Below are 16,277 nucleotides of genomic sequence, written 5' to 3' on the forward strand. Positions count from 1 at the left end.
CTGTAAGATAAATATAAAAAATTTGTGAATTTGAGTTTCAATTTAGGATAATTTTTTTCAATCCACAAGATTATTCTCACATACTGTGCATCTTGGAATTGGGACTGCTCTTAAGACTGATGTGATTAATTCGGTTTATACAGTATGTTTAGAAGGCAACTTCCTTTTTAATACTTAAATCCAAGATATCTATAGGCATGCAACCAAAGATGAGTTTTAAATACTAGATAAAAATATGTGTCTGTGAAAGATGAAATGTTCGTGTCTCCTTATTCACTATGCTTTTGAAGATGTGATATAAAATGGCTCTGAGGACTGGGGATGCGACAGCTACCAGTGTTTATGTTAGGAGAAAGTACAGTTTTCTAGAAAATTCTCTCCTGTGTTGGTTGATAGCCATTTTTGCCTTCTTTGAGCATCTGTGACATTTCGTACTAAAATAACACTATAGTTTTTCAAATGTCAGTCAGGATGTGAGGAAGCTAATTCTTTTATGAATTATTTTTATTAGCTTTCAAAAGTACGATTCTGGCAAAGTTAATTAAAATACATTTCTTTTTGTGAGTGACATGTCTTCTCATTATGAATCATTGAATGGTATTTTTACTTTATAAGTAGCTTTTGGATGGTTAAGCCATTGAAAAGGTGAGTTGGGAACTGCACTGAAAACTCTATTATTTGTTATTTGTTTGGGGAGGGATCAAAGAAATACCCATATGGACAATAACATTTTTCTTTATTTCAGCCAAGTTCAAAACTTTGCACAAACAGATCATTTTTAAATGATAACTATGTGTCATTGTTGTTGTTTTGTGTTGTTTGTGTGCGTATGTATTTTCTTTTTCATTTTAACCAGCCTCTTATACCTAGAAGTCCCACAAGCAGCGTTGCCACGCCCTCCAGCACCATCAGTACACCCACCAAGAGAGACAGCTCTGCCCTCCAGGACCTCTACATTCCCCCTCCTCCTGCAGAACCCTATGTTCCCAGGTATAAGCTACCTATGGCATTATTCTGGACAGCTTCTAGATAAAGGCTAATATAATAGCTCCTAAACTGGAAAGCTAGTTTTTCAAGAGCACTGTGAATAGTTTTTTCTGGAATTCTGAACATATTCTAGAAGGCAATTCTCATTATACCAAATGCTCTTTTGTTAATAATGACAACAACTAAATTTAAAAAGCATAAATTGGACAGTGAGTATCTTACACTCATGACCTTGCATAATAGGAAAGTAATATTAAATAACCAAAATTATTTTACAAGGTAAATAATGAGGGAGAATTTTTGCTTGTGAAGCTTCAAGAAATGTCAGTTTAATGTAAAACATTTCATATGTTTTTAAATGGATAGAGTTTATAGATGAGTTCTACACATTCTTAAGTAAAAGAAGTTGTATTTACTATCTCAAATTTTAGGTGATCATTAAAAGAATATTGTAATGGCATCTTTTATAGGGTAAGAATTTTGATAATATAAAAACATAATACTGGTTATATTTTGTACTTAACAAAATTTCTTTCTCTGTGTTGTAAATAATTATTTTAGAAGTCCTTAAATAATTATTCGCTATAATAACTAATTTGCCTTATTAACTCTACTATGTCTACTTAAGTGTAAAGAATATCTACTGGGGTAATGATCTTTTAACCTAAATACTTGAATCTAGAGCATAGCCATACATTTATTATTTTTGTACATGTACATATAAATTTAAGAAAACTGAAAATGTTTCTATTACAGTGATTACTTTAAGTTCTTCAGAAACTCATACTATGAATATATACATATGCACACACATTTATATATTTAATTGTATATACATACTTATATATTATTACTTCATTCCATTAAAATTTGTTTTGCATGGTACATTTCCAAATTTAACATTATTGAGTAGATTCCACATAGACATGTTTAATAAACTTGATATGTTGAGAAAGGCTGTTTCTCTATAATGTTATATTATAGAAAATGCCAGCTCTTGCAATTTTCTTCTGCAGGGAATGTCTATATAAATATAACATGGAAATTCAATAGTTCTGAATTACCTTATGGTACAAGCTGCATTAGTATTCATGTCATGGGCCCCGTAGAGAAACCTGCAAATTTACAGATAAACATAACCTTTCTCCAGTATTATGAATTCACTACAACTGTTTCCAAGCTAATTGCGATATCAATTTTTTTCAATGGAGAGTTAGCAGTAACAGAAAAATACCAGGCAATTAGTTCAAGAAAAGCTTTCATTTAACTAAAAATGAAATTTGCACTGAGATTTATATTTATGTGCTTTATATTTCTTAAGAACTGGTTATATGTTTATAATTCAGTAATAAGCAATGTATTTGTTTTAGGAAGTAAAAAAGTAAATGATTATAATAATGATAATTTTACCTAGTAAAGAAGTAAATTAATAAGACAACTTTCTGATTTAGTCATTTTGAGAATATTATTTATTGCTGTCTGCATAGTTAAAGTATTTGGATTATAGTTCTTTGAATTGGGACATCTAAACATTTTCATGAAGATACAGAAATACAGACTTTTGGTAGGCCGAGACTCATAATTCTTAAATTGGCATATTTTAATAAATTCATCACTATTTTATATGGTATAATGAAAGCTAATTAAAAATGATTCAAGTTTCTTTTGCAAGTTTAAAATTTTGGTCTTGTTTTGATGTAGAATTAATGTTTTCTTATTTGATAACATTGATTTATGGTACACTTTTGGGTGACTGGGAACACCTAGAATCGATGAAGCACAATGATGCATGGGAGGAAAAGCATAGAAGACAAAAAAATATCAGATACCTAGGGAAACATTTCATAAGATAAATAAGGTGTTGTTTTAATTAGTCCTAGAGGGGATCTTTCATTAGGAGTTCAGCCATCCATTACTTTCTAAAAACCGTGACCTTGCACCTCGGACCACTCGTGAGGGAAAATCACAAACTAGACATTCTCACAAAGTGAGCAGTGCTCATTAAAGTTTCACAGTGTATAAGGGGGGATTAAATGAAAACAGATATGATTGGGGGGCAATATGAGGTCACCCAGGAGAAGGTAGAGCTGCAGAGTGAGGAATGAATATGATTCAAATGCATTGAACACGTGAAATTTTCAATAAAAATAAAAATGAAATTATTGTGACAAAAACATTTTAAAGGAAGTATTTTTAAATAACAGCAATAAGATTTAGAAATCCCATAAAATGTCAAGAAAATGTCTGCTTAAATTATTACAGATGAAAAAGTGGAATTGCTGTTCCCCAAATCCCATTTGTAAATTCCATATTTTACCATGTTTTCCCCTATCTCCATAAGAAACATTGCTATTATGTAATAATTTTTATATAGCCTTTCTGAATGAACTCCACATAAACACCTTTTTACTCTCAGGAAATACATAGAGTTTGAATATTTATAGTAACCATTTATAATAACATTAAAATTCATTTACATTAATAATCTGCTGTTTGAACTTCTTATAATACTGATTTATGTGGTACTAATGTCCTTTATAAGACCATAGTTTCCCTTTATTTTGGTGACAGAATCAGAAAGAACATTGTTTTCACCAACACAAATCCTGTCAAAAACCAATAAGATAAACAAACAGGAGAAAAATCTATGATTAAATTGTTAGCATTATACCTAGTATCTTTCCTTCAACTAAAATCAATTTATGTGGTGAAATTATTTTTCTTCCTATGACATGACACAGTGAAAATGAACTAGAGCAGAAGTTTGAAGATTCATGGTGTATTTCTAACTGGCATTTATTATCTGTATGACATTGAGGCAATTTATTTAACCATTGGGCCTCGTTCTTATTTGAGACAAAATAGTAATAATTTTAACTAACCCTATAATTCTCAAAGAAATCTTACAAAAATCTGAAGATACATTGTAAAGGAACGGTATTATTTGTATTTTAAGGTCCCTCTAATTTTGCTACACCCATCTCCTCTACCTTCACTTTGCTTTAGGGACGAAAAGGGAAACCTTCCTTGTGAAGACCTCAGAGGACATATGGTGGGCAAGCCAGTTCATAAGGGATCTGAATCCCCAAACTCATTTCTGGATCAGGAATATCGAAAGAGGTTTAACATCGTGGAAGAAGATACCGTCTTGTATTGCTATGAATATGAAAAAGGAAGATCAAGTAGTCAAGGAAGACGAGAAAGCACACCGACCTATGGTAAGAGTTCTTTCTTCTCTGGTTTATATAAGGATATATATCTTCCCTGAGTTTCCTGATTACCTTTAAGAGATTTGGAGTGGTGAGATTACTGGATCCCTCTCCAATAGTTAAAATCCATCAGTGTCATCATGTACTTCTGAGTAGACTACTAACAATTTCAGGCATGATATTAGAAAGTTTTCTATATTTTCTAATGACTAGTAAAGAGTTTAACTCAGAATGGCATATGAAAATTGTAGAATCGCGTGTATTTCTTCTATGATAGGTGATAAATTAAGTCAAGAGTTTTATAAGTATAAATGTTTATAACTAACATGATTTCTTTGAAATAAAATTATTGATTTAATCTTCGATGATTTTTGTTGTTGTTCTTTTTCAAGACAGGGTTTCTCTGTGGCTTTGGAGCCTGTCCTGGAACTAGCTCTTGTAGTCCAGGCTGGTCTCTAACTCACAGAGATCCACCTGCCTCTGCCTCCCGAGTGCTGGGATTAAAGGTGTGCGCCACCGCCACCCAGCAATCCTTGAGGACTTTTAAAGAATCATTTAGATAGGCTTTTCTGAGGAAAATAGAGTGTCAGATTTCATATTATTTTTAAGAAGTTTAAGTGATTGATCTTATCTTTGAGTAGAAGAAACTGTTAACTAGAAAGGACAAACCTTACTTAGGGCATAGATTAACCTAGAATTACTACATTAGGATTTTTATTGTTGACTCTTCATTTTCTTTGTATGGTCAAGAAGGTAACACAGTCACAGTTGAAATTGATACAGTGTATCCCTGATATTTGCCTGTGAAGATGCCTGAAATGTAAAATGAATGGATTTAATTGGAAGTCTATGCTTTTCCCTGTCCAGTGTCAAATTAATCCTTAAAAGTGAGGAACATACACTTTGGGAAAAAGGCAAGATCCTTCCTAATTAGTACAACCTGCTCCATCCTCTGTTCCCAAAAGACAGGTTATTTCTTCTTATATATGCTTAATTTTCTTACAGCTATTTGGTAAAGTTATATATGTAAAGTTTTGCCAAAATTTGCCTTAAGAATAGAAACCAAAGCCGGGCGGTGGTGGCGCACGCCTTTAATCCCAGCACTCGGGAGGCAGAGGCAGGCGGATCTCTGTGAGTTCGAGACCAGCCTGGTCTACAGAGCTAGTTCCAGGACAGGCTCCAAAAACTACAGAGAAAACCAAAAAAAAAAAAAAAAAAAAAAAAAGAATAGAAACCAAGGCTGGCAAAGTGGCACCATGGGTAAAAAGTGCTTGCTGTGCAAGCCTGAAAATTGGAGTTTGGCCCTGGAACCCACTGAAAAGCTAGATAACAACTCCCAGAAGCTATACATGGTACCTCATGGTACATCCACACACGTACCACGACACATACACAAGCCCCTACACACACACACACAAATAGTGATAAGAATAAAGAAATGAAAAGAACATGAGCGCTTACAATCATTTGTGTTTGTCTTTGTGCATGTGCTTCTTTGTCATAAGAATAAGCATTTATATTTTTAATATAACTTTTAAAATTATTTTTAAAACATTTTTTCATTTTAAATACCAATTCCAGTTCCCTCTTCTTCCCCTCCTCCAGCTCCCCCACATTCTGCCACTTCATCCCTATTTTCTGGAGAGGGTGAGGCCTCCCATGGGGAGTCAACAAAGTCTGTCACATCACTTGAGGCAGGACCAAGGCTCTCCCCACTGTATTTAGGCTGAGCAAGGAATCCCTCCAAGAAGAATAGGCTACAGAAAGTCAGTTTATGCACTAGGGATAAATCCTGGTCCCTTTGCCAATGACCCCACAAACTGTCCCAGCCACACAACTGTCACTCACATTCTTTAAGCCTATACATGTTCCCTGACTGTCAGTCTAATTAGTGAGCTCCCACTAGCTCAGGTCAGCTGTTTCTGTGGGTATCCCCGTCATGGTCTTGACCCCTTTGCTCATATTATTGCTCCTTCTCTTCTACTGGTCTTTGGGAACTGGGCCCAGTGTTCTGCTCTGAATCTCTGCATCTGCTTCCATCAGTTACTGGAGAAGGTTCTATGATGACAATTAAGGTAGTCATCAGTCTGATTACAGGGGAAGGGCAGTTCAGGCACCCTCTCCATTATTGCTTAGATTCTTAGCTGGGATCATCCTTGTGGATTCCTTTGAATTTCCCTAGTGCCAGATTTCTTGCTAGCCCCATAATAGCTCCCTCTTTCAATATAAGTGGTTTTTAAACATAAAGCAAAGAAAACCAGCCCACAAATCACAATCCCAGAGAACCTAGACGACAATGGAGACCCTAATAGAGACATACACAGATCTAATCTACATGGGAAGTAGAAAAAGACAAGATCTCCTGACTAAATTCGGAGCATGGGGACCTTGGGAGAGGGTTGAAGGGGAGGGGAGAGGAAGGGAGGCGAACAGAGAAAAATGTAGAGCTCAACAAAAATCAGTAAAGTACAAAAGTGCAAAAAAAAAAAGATATTCCTTTCTTTGCTCTGCCTCGCTCTCCTTACCTCATCTTGGCCATCCCATTCTGTACTGAAAAGGGGTTAGTCCACTTAAGCCTCCCAACAACAGTATATCTGTACATGAAAAAAATCTAAACTGCAAAGGAATTAAATAGTTCGCACAGCTACTAAGTAATGAGCTGAGATGAACTATCCATGGGTATTTGTTGACCCTCTCAGTGATAATAGCTTGCCATATATGATTAAAAAGTAATTCTCAAAAACTCTAGAAAAAATTAAAACATTTCATTAGTCTTTCCAAACTCGAATTTTATTTCAAGCAAGCAGAAATAGTCCTAATTTTATGTCTTAGCTTATATATTATTTTGTATCTACTCACCAACAATAAACATGTGTTTATATAAACATGGCCCCGACAGCTTTTTAAAAAGCTTCCTGTATTGTGGGTAAGGAATAATGGTGTGGCTTATCCTTTTAAAATGGGTAAAAAGTTTCATTTTACTAACAATAAAAACCAAAATAATTTCAGATTATATGCAAAAGTAGATCTATTTACAAAACCAATGTCAATTGGGATTTACTATTATTCTCTGTAGTACCAACTGTGTCCCCGGATCCTATCTATCACCTGACTACTCCAGAATGACCCTGAAGGCATACAACTTTATGCTTCACTTTTCTCGTTTATTAAATGATGATGATTTCTGTCTCATAGAGTTTTTGTGAGAGTTTAATGACAATGCACTGTAAATTGCCTCAGTATCCAGTATATTAGATATTAATTTTCATTATTGTCATTACAAAATGAAAGGAAAATAGAATTAAATCACATTAACAATTGGTTTCATCTTCCCAGGTTTCAAATGCAAAGGTTCAATTTAATAAAAATCAGTTGCTTGGCAACTTTTCAGAGCAGAAATATTTTCCACCAGCTTCCTCTGCTAGTGAATTTCATGCCCCTTCTGTTTCATCAAAGCACACCGTTACAGTTACATTTGTACGTGAGAAATTCAGTTAAAGAGTAGGCACAACTGGCTGAACCCCTTTGTGGCTGCAGGAAGTCAGATTTCGTAGGAAAAGAAGGGAAATAATTTAAAATATCTCAAGAACCATGTGAGTTGGGAAATGGGAACCCAGACCTTTTTTTTCTTTTTTTTTTTTGGAGGGGGGGGTGTTCGAGACAGGGTTTCTCTGTGGTTTTGGAGCCTGTCCTGGAACTAGCTCTTGTAGACCAGGCTGGTCTCAGACCTTTTCTCATTGGTTGAAAATCTAGCCCCTCATCAAAAGCATATAAATGAATGTGTATAATTTTAGACATTATTCCCATAAATGTTGTTTGTGCATTGAGTAAACTTAGTGTCTAGAATATTATACCTAGACATTTTCAACTTCACTGATAAAAGAAAATCAAATACTTTCTCCCTTTTAGTCACCTAAATAGTAAATGGCTTTAATGACCTATTGTCATATGGTGAAGGGCCAAGTTCTACCACTTGGAAAATAAGAATGATATCTGTACATTTCAAAGTTTGTTGTCATACTTACTCCAATGCCTTTCTCTTTTTTTTAAGACCAGGCTGGCCTCGAATTCACAGAGATCCACGTGCCTCTGCCTCTCGAGTGGTAGGATTAAAGGCGTGTGCCACCACCACCCAGCTCCATTGCCTTTCTTCTTTTTATTAAAAATTCTTCTCTTTGAAGATGTCAAATTATAATTTAAGCGTTTTTCTAAATTCCTAAAGATTTAAATACACAGAATTCATTTATATTTCTCTCATTTCTGAATAGCTGCCTTCTCTCTTTCTTGTCACTTTCCATTATAAATAACTTCCTTTGAAAGTAAAAATCAGGTTTATTTCATGAGCTATTCTATAGAGAAAAAAGTTGTACTGTCCACAGGAGATTCAAGTAAGAAATACTATTCCCAAAGAAGTAATCATAGAATTCAATGAAGGAGAAATATGAGATATATACTATGCTCACAGGAATTATTATTCTTTTTGGATTTTTTCAAAAAAAGTATAAATATTCTACTTTGGGTAGCTTCACAGAATGGTTGTTATCCTCAAGCTGTGATAAGAGACCATGTAACTAATGGATAAAAATAGGAAAGTATACTCCTATTATGAGAATTAGAGTAATCGTCTAGGGAAGGCTCTCTTTCTCAATTTCTTCAGCTTTATTCATAGAAGTTATTAAAGCACATTAGTTTCAAAGGCAGGTTGCTTGTGTTGGTGTCAGAGCTTGGCTATACTTGAACTTGAGCTTAATAGAGGATTTCATCTGGAAAAACGGAATAGCACTACTATTACTATATCTGTAAGAACTAAACATTAGCTTGCATATGTCAGTCACTTAGCACAATGTTTTTCTCATCTGATGTTCTTAAGAAATGGTACCTAGCTGGGCGGTGGTGGCGCACGCCTTTAATCCCAGCACTCGGGAGGCAGAGGCAGGCGGATCTCTGTGAGTTCGAGACCAGCCTGGTCTACAGAGCTAGTTCCAGGACAGCTAGAACTGTTACACAGAGAAACTTTCTCTCGAAAAACCAAAAAGAAAGAAAAAAAGAAAAGAAATGGTACCTAAATGGCATAGTAAGTGGTTGCTGCTCATAAATAAAATGTGCCAAAGAATTTCATCTGCTTTTGAATCATTTTAGCACTTAATGTCCTCCCTGTTACAGGACCTAGTAAATAAAGGATCAAAACAGTAAAAGTATATCTTCATATTCGGTCTCTCTACTAAAGCAATAGCGAACTATTTAAGTCTTAGACAAGATAAAAGGATAAAATGATGTGGGAAATAAATAAAAGTGTTGGAAACTCTCAAAGACATGGGCCCTTGGAAGAAAGGTTTGTTTTGCAAAAATTCAAGGAAGCAGCTATTAGATAAAATAGTAAAGAAAGGGAAACTTTCAATAGGTTCCAGAGCATTAATATACAGAAAAAAAGTGTAAAGATAGCTGTGTCAGAATGGTTATTTAGTTCTCTTTTCAGAAGAATAACAACACCTTCACATGACTATCAGTGGAATGATGTGGTCCATATGAAATGGTGCTCCCTGTACAGACAGAATGGAAAAGCCAAGAACAGAAAGTAACAGCATTTCTCATCTGGAGGGAGGCATACCCATCAGAAGACATTTGACAATTTCTTAGCTAATTTTGTCTTTGTAGTAATGGCATAATAAAGGGTACAGGGTCTGTTTTGAATACCATCTTTTTTTGTTAATTAAATTTTTTCATTTACTTTACATCACAATCGCAATTTCCCCTCCCCTGCCTCCCATCTACCCCCACCCCCAGCATCTACTCCTCCTCCATCTCCATTCATAAAGTGGCAGGCCTTCCATTAGCATCACAAAGCATGGCAGGATGCAGGTTCTTAATGGTGCCCAGTAGTTCAAGGAGAAGATAAGGTTGCTAATCTACATCCCTGCAATGTACCAGACTGTATCCAAACATAAGAAGTCCAGAATGTTGTTGGTGAGAAACCCTGACTACCTTAACCAACCAATTTACAGAAACAGATACTAGAAAAAAAATCAAAGTTAGAGAACTTATATAATACAGAGATCATTGTCTTGTTTTTTGTTTGTTTCTTTGTTTGTTTGTTTGTTTGTTTTTTAGTTAAAAGAGCCTAGGGAATTAGCCCTTTGGAAATATATACCTACATTTATTCATGATTAGCATATTCTCTGATCAAAAATAGTATGTGATTATAACTGTCTGTAATTATCTATTCTGCCCCCACAGTTAAACAAACTAACCATAACATCCTCTGGAGCTAGATATGATACATTATTTCCCTAGTTAAAATTAGAGTGCGTTTTCTCTTATTGCAAATGTAACAATCAACAGTTGCTAACATATAGATAAAGCTGTTCGTGTTAGCTTTCAAATCACAAATGTGAACTAAGTAATCTGACATTTTCTTGACAATTTTCTATAAATCTCTGGTTTTGAAAGTCCATTTAAGAAAAGTTATGTAGTTAAATAAGACTACGGTATAATCATATTTTTTACTCCTCTTGTAGATTAATAAATGCAAACTGTGTTGAATGCCTACTTGCATTTGGACTATATGCAGTGTTTCTCTAATGCATTTGTACATTAGTCTTTGTTTCTTTGGGTCACAAAATAGTATTAACTTTCCAGTGGAACAAATGCTTAATAGAAGGCATTTGGGAAACACTGAAAGGCTTGGAATTCAGCTTAAACACTTTAGATCGTTGGTATCAATGACAGAAATTTCTTTGCATTTTGAGATACGAACATCTAGACGAGCTGCAGCCTGCCCCATAGCTGGTTTGTTAGAAATCTTCATTTATTTTTGTCTTGCACAAAAAAACAGATAGAGTCTATTTATAGAATAAATTGTATTTGTAATAAAATTCCAAAGCAAATTTTAGATAGACAGACAGACAGACAGATAGATAGATAAGAGGTGTGGGGAGGAAGAAAGGGGAGCAGAGAAAAATATGTAACTCAATAAAAAGAAAAAGGGGTTAGAAATAAAAAAGATCAGTACATGGTTTTCTATACTCTTCACTTGAAGAAATACTGATATCATTGCAAAATGTTTTTTATATAATCCATTGAAGAAAATAGATCCCTAAAAATAGAAAATCTCAAGTGTCATGTTTAATATTTTTCAAGAACAGGGGGCTAAATGTAAGATCCTGCTTATGTCAATAACTATCACATACATTACTGCAAATAATTGAAACATTGTCCCACCAATTAAAAGTGTCAGTGTGACAGCCTGTCATTGTTTAATGGATATCATACCCAGTAATGCCAATGTACTCTCCATTTCTACAGAAATCTACAGCTACAGAAATAATACATGTTAATGAACGGGTTTTAGAAGGAACACAAATTGGCTTCTTTTTTTTTCATTTGTGGCCTTCAGTGATCAATCAATGAAGCATTTTGATTGAATTGTTAAATTGTTAAATTGCTATAGGATGTCATTTATTTTCAAATGTGAACCTTAAATTGGTAATCTTTTCACTTTTTTTTTTGTTTTGTTTTGTTTTTTTTGTTTTTTCAAGACAGGGTTTCTCTGTGGCTTTGGAGCCTGTCCTGGAACTAGTTCTTGTAGACCAGGTTGGTCTCGAACTCACAGAGATCCGCCTGCCTCTGCCTCCCAAGTGCTGGGATTAAAGGCGTATCTTTTCACTTTTCATGAGGAAATGTGACTGCCTTCTGGATATGGGTAGAGCTTTCAATATATTGTTTTACTAAGAATTTTTAATTGCTTTAATTTGCAATTAACTTAAATGTATACATTTAAACAAATAACTTTGCATGTCCATGCCATCTTTCTTGTTCAAGTCTGTATTAAAGCTGAGTATAGCAAGAAGCCAATGTATTATCAAATCCTGTTTTACTCCATGTTCTACAATATTCAAAGGAGGGCCCAGACTTCTTCTGCCACAATACATCTGAACCACATCCTCTCCTCCCTCCACTCATCCCAGACCGAACCTCCTCCCCTCTCCCCCAGATCCACTGCTCCTCCATTTCCCTTCAGCAAGCCTCCGAGGGATATCAACTGAACACAGCACAATGAGATATGACTTATTTTTAGAAAAAAAATATTGCAATTGTTTTTTTGTCTCTCATTAGTGAAACTGAAAATAATAACAAATTCAAAGTTTATATTGGATTTTTATTATTTATACTTGTTATTATAAACCATTCTTAAACAAACAGCCCGTTGAAATACTTACAAACCACTTTTTCCCAAGGTCTTTTACCTAAAAACAAAATTTTTAAGTAACACTAAATATGAAAGCACCCACTCTTACTTATTTTATTCGATCCAGATACGTTTTCATTCTCCTTCAGAAAAATTACTGACTTTCCATTAATTCAGTTTTTCTTCTTCAAATGTGTGTTTCTTTACCTTAAATAACCCCAGGATGTTTTCCTAGAGATGCAGTCAACCATCTGAAAGTAATTTTTGTGTCTGGTATGTGCAGAATTTGATGGGTTTACATAGCATGCTTATAGCTTAAGCATTCCTTACTATACTCAAATTATTAGCCAAATTATTGGCTAAAATATTTAGAACAGATGTGTATATATGTAACTTTCCTGTGAGAATTAAGTAATATGTCAGACTTTTGGAGAGTTTCTCTGCACGTTTTTTTTAACCTTTGCCAACTATGGAAAGAATATTGCTTCCCAGGTGCTATTTATTATCCTGAAACCTAATGATTTGTGCGTGGAGGGAGGAAAGGGGGAATGGTAAGATTGGAAAAGGAAGCAGCTCACTGGTGTTTCAACGGACATGCTACCCATGGAAACGTTTTTAGAAGATAAATCAGGAACAAGGACTTGTAGTTCTGACTTGCCTACCAGGAAGCTTTGTAAAGCTCAATTTGGCTTTTTTTTTAAATAATGAAGTGAATAAGAGTACTTCTGCTCTTCCAGAGGTGTGTGTGTGTGTATATCCATGCCCATGACAGACTCTCACACAGACATACAAATAAAAATCTTTTAAAATTGTTTCAAATGTAGTGTGTGGGCCAGAGTGATATACTGCCTTGGATGGGTGGGAAACACAGGAAGAGGAACAAAGCTATGAAAATACAAACACTGAGGTGTGATTTAGAGCATAGGTGGTCGGGTCCAGTGCATGAAGAAACCCCTTGTTGTTTTGTTTTGTTTTGTTTTGTTTTGTTTTGTTTTGTTTTTAACAAGCTGCTTAAAAGTACAAAACAGTTGTTGCATTTAAGGCACTATTCAGAGTATGGGAATACCACAAGTGAAGAGTACACCACAGCAGAGGCGTGTTTTCTCTCATTAAATTTATATTTAATTTCCCTAAAAGAAAGACATAAACCATTCAACTAAATCACTACTATTTGAACAAAGTTGGTATATCATGAAGAACTAGGAGAAGAAATGAACAAGAATTATGTCATGGAAGAAGTAGGTGTTTCTGCTTACTTCTGAATGATACATGTGAATTTAGAAAGAAAAGAGAGTAAACCATGAGGGACAGAGTCCTGGGGGGAAGTATGAACAGCATTTCAAAGAAAGAAGAATCTATCACCAATGCTGCGGACACAGAAAGGTCAAGAGGTCTAAACTGAGTTCAAGTTAGCAATGTGGAAGCCCTAGTGTCCTTGGTAGTGGATGTTTTGGTGGAATAGTAAGGCAAAGCAAGCATTCAAGAGAGGATATGGAGAAGAATTGGAGGTTGATCATCTAAAGCAGCTTTCTGATGGTGATTTTGATGAAGTAGAGAAAGCTAACAAAGTGCTGGGTTGGTAGATTATAGGGTGAAAGGGGTTGCTTTAAGGCATTCTCTTTAATGCCTTTAGGGTGAGAGGCAATAAGATCAAATGAGCAATCTGATGACTTGGGGTTTCCTTACTATGTGACATCCTTTTATGAATGCTATCTCTGAGCCTGCGATGGATAGTCATAACAAAGCTATGTAAGATCTGGTTACTGCGAGGAAGTAGAGCAACATCTAAGTAGACAGCAACAACATAGTATAATAAGCATTGTATATACACCAAAGGTATCAGGAAAGATGCTAAGGGAATACAACAGGTTGAGCAAATCATTCTGTCATTTGCCATTCTAGTATTTTTAATATCACCTAATAAAGACATTTATTTATAAGCAATTATATGCACTAGTGTTAAAGAAGCTGTTATGTTTTTAGTAAATTTTACCTCAGAATAATTTAGATACATCATTATAAACTACTCTATTGTTACCTATAATCTTAATGTTAGAAAATCATATCCCATTTGTGGGGAGTTTTCAGTTAAACATAGTTCATATTTTTAAAGGCTACTTGCCATTAATCTTGAAATAATATTCAGTCAAACCACAAAATAATTATTCACACTTATTAGACTACAATAAAAAAATACAACCCTAACTACTATAATGATTCCAGTTAGAAAACTTCAGACGTACAGCACATATAAACACCTAAATAACAAAACAATGGTTAGACGATAAGGTATTAACACAGAAGTGTGACCAGGCTCCTGGATAAGATTCAAAGTGAACTCCAGAAGTAACAGATGCCTTATCCTTTTAGAAATAACATTTTACTCTAATAGGTAGTGAATAACAACAAAAAAAAATTTAGAGGAGCTTTAGTTTTCCTTTCTTTTTTTAAAAAATATTTATTTATTTATTTATTTATTTATTTATTTATTTATTTATTTATTATGTATACGCTATTCTGTCTGTGTCCATGCCTGCAGGCCAGAAGAGGGCACCAGACCCCATTACAGATGATTGTGAGCCACCATGTGGTTGCTGGGAATTGAACTCAGGACCTCTGGAAGAGGAGGCAATGCTCTTAACCACTGAGCCATCTCTCCAGCCCTAGTTTTCCTTTCTTGACGACAGTTCTCTCTGTAATTTTTCTCATAAAATAATAATACTAATTGCATCCTCAAAACTTAATGCACTGCTATATAAAGATAGTACATTTTCCACAGTAGTTTTCATAGATTTATAAACCTTTATGTAATGCTAGATCAAATGTGTTTTAATTTTATGAACCAATGTTTTTGTTGAATTCTTAAGTATATGATCTTAAAATACATGCATAAATCACAGTATATATTTAAGTACACTGGAACTATAAAGTTCTTTTACCATTTGAACTTAATATCTCATGAAAATAAATCTGTTTCTATATTTTAGTGGAGGAGGACATTTTAAAGTAACATTGACGTTGGGCAGTGGTCGTGCACACCTTTAATTCTAGCACTCAGATCTCTGAGTTTGAGGACAGCCTAGTCTACAGAGAGAGTTTTGGGAGAGACAGGCTACACACAGAAACACTGTCCCAAAAGAAAAAAAACAAACTAATATTGACAAGCAAAATTATTTAGTTTTACCTAAGTCAATGTCTACCTATTTTTTAAATATTTTTTTAAATTTTCATTGTTTGATTTATAATAATAACACAACCCTGATTTCTATTGCTGTGATCAAACACTATAACCAAAAGAAATTTTTTATTTCAACTAACATATATGTCCCTCATAGCCCATCCTACAGGTAAATCAGGTCATGGAAAAGGGATAGAAGAATGGGCCACTAATAAAAGCTGCTTAATGGTTTACTTACTCAGTGTGCTTTCTTATATTCCACAGAACCACCTGCCCAGGGATGGCACCACTGGGCTGAACTTTTTCACATCAATCATCAGCACCCCCCCCCCGAAAAAAAAAAAAAAAAAAAAACAGGCTTGCCTACAGGCTACTTTTATGGAGACATTTTCTCAATTAAGATTCTCTCTTCTCAGATATGTCTAGGTTTGTGAAGGTTTACAAAAATCAACCAGCACATCTGATTTCTCAAAAAAGGAATTTTAATTCTTTCTGGCCTTTTCTGAAATCTCTCTATTTTCCTTCAATTTTGTTTTGATAATGTACAGTATAATTAAGTTAAATAATGACTCCCAGAATCATCAGTATAAAAGTTATATACATATTTGTTCCTCTGGCAACTGAAACATGAATTAATGGGTTAACTCTGTTGGCATCTTAGATATTACCCAGATGCAGTGACTACATTCTGCGTGTCCTATGCTATGTGAGAAGTGTC

At 34.6% G+C, this 16,277-nt stretch overlaps 1 protein-coding gene across 5 annotated transcripts in view; it reads left to right on the top strand.

Moving 5' to 3' along the window:
- Positions 1–16,277, top strand: part of Cnksr2 (connector enhancer of kinase suppressor of Ras 2) — a 224,482-nt gene that overhangs the window by 123,821 nt on the left and 84,384 nt on the right. For all 5 annotated transcript variants that reach the window (XM_057758962.1, XM_057758961.1, XM_057758965.1 and 2 more), the window contains 2 exons: positions 857–990; positions 3,994–4,205. In XM_057758962.1, the coding sequence (XP_057614945.1) occupies positions 857–990; positions 3,994–4,205 (346 nt within the window). The remainder of the gene's footprint in view (positions 1–856; positions 991–3,993; positions 4,206–16,277) is intronic.

This window comes from Chionomys nivalis, chromosome X (genome assembly GCF_950005125.1).
Source record: "Chionomys nivalis chromosome X, mChiNiv1.1, whole genome shotgun sequence".
NCBI lineage: Eukaryota > Metazoa > Chordata > Mammalia > Rodentia > Cricetidae > Chionomys > Chionomys nivalis.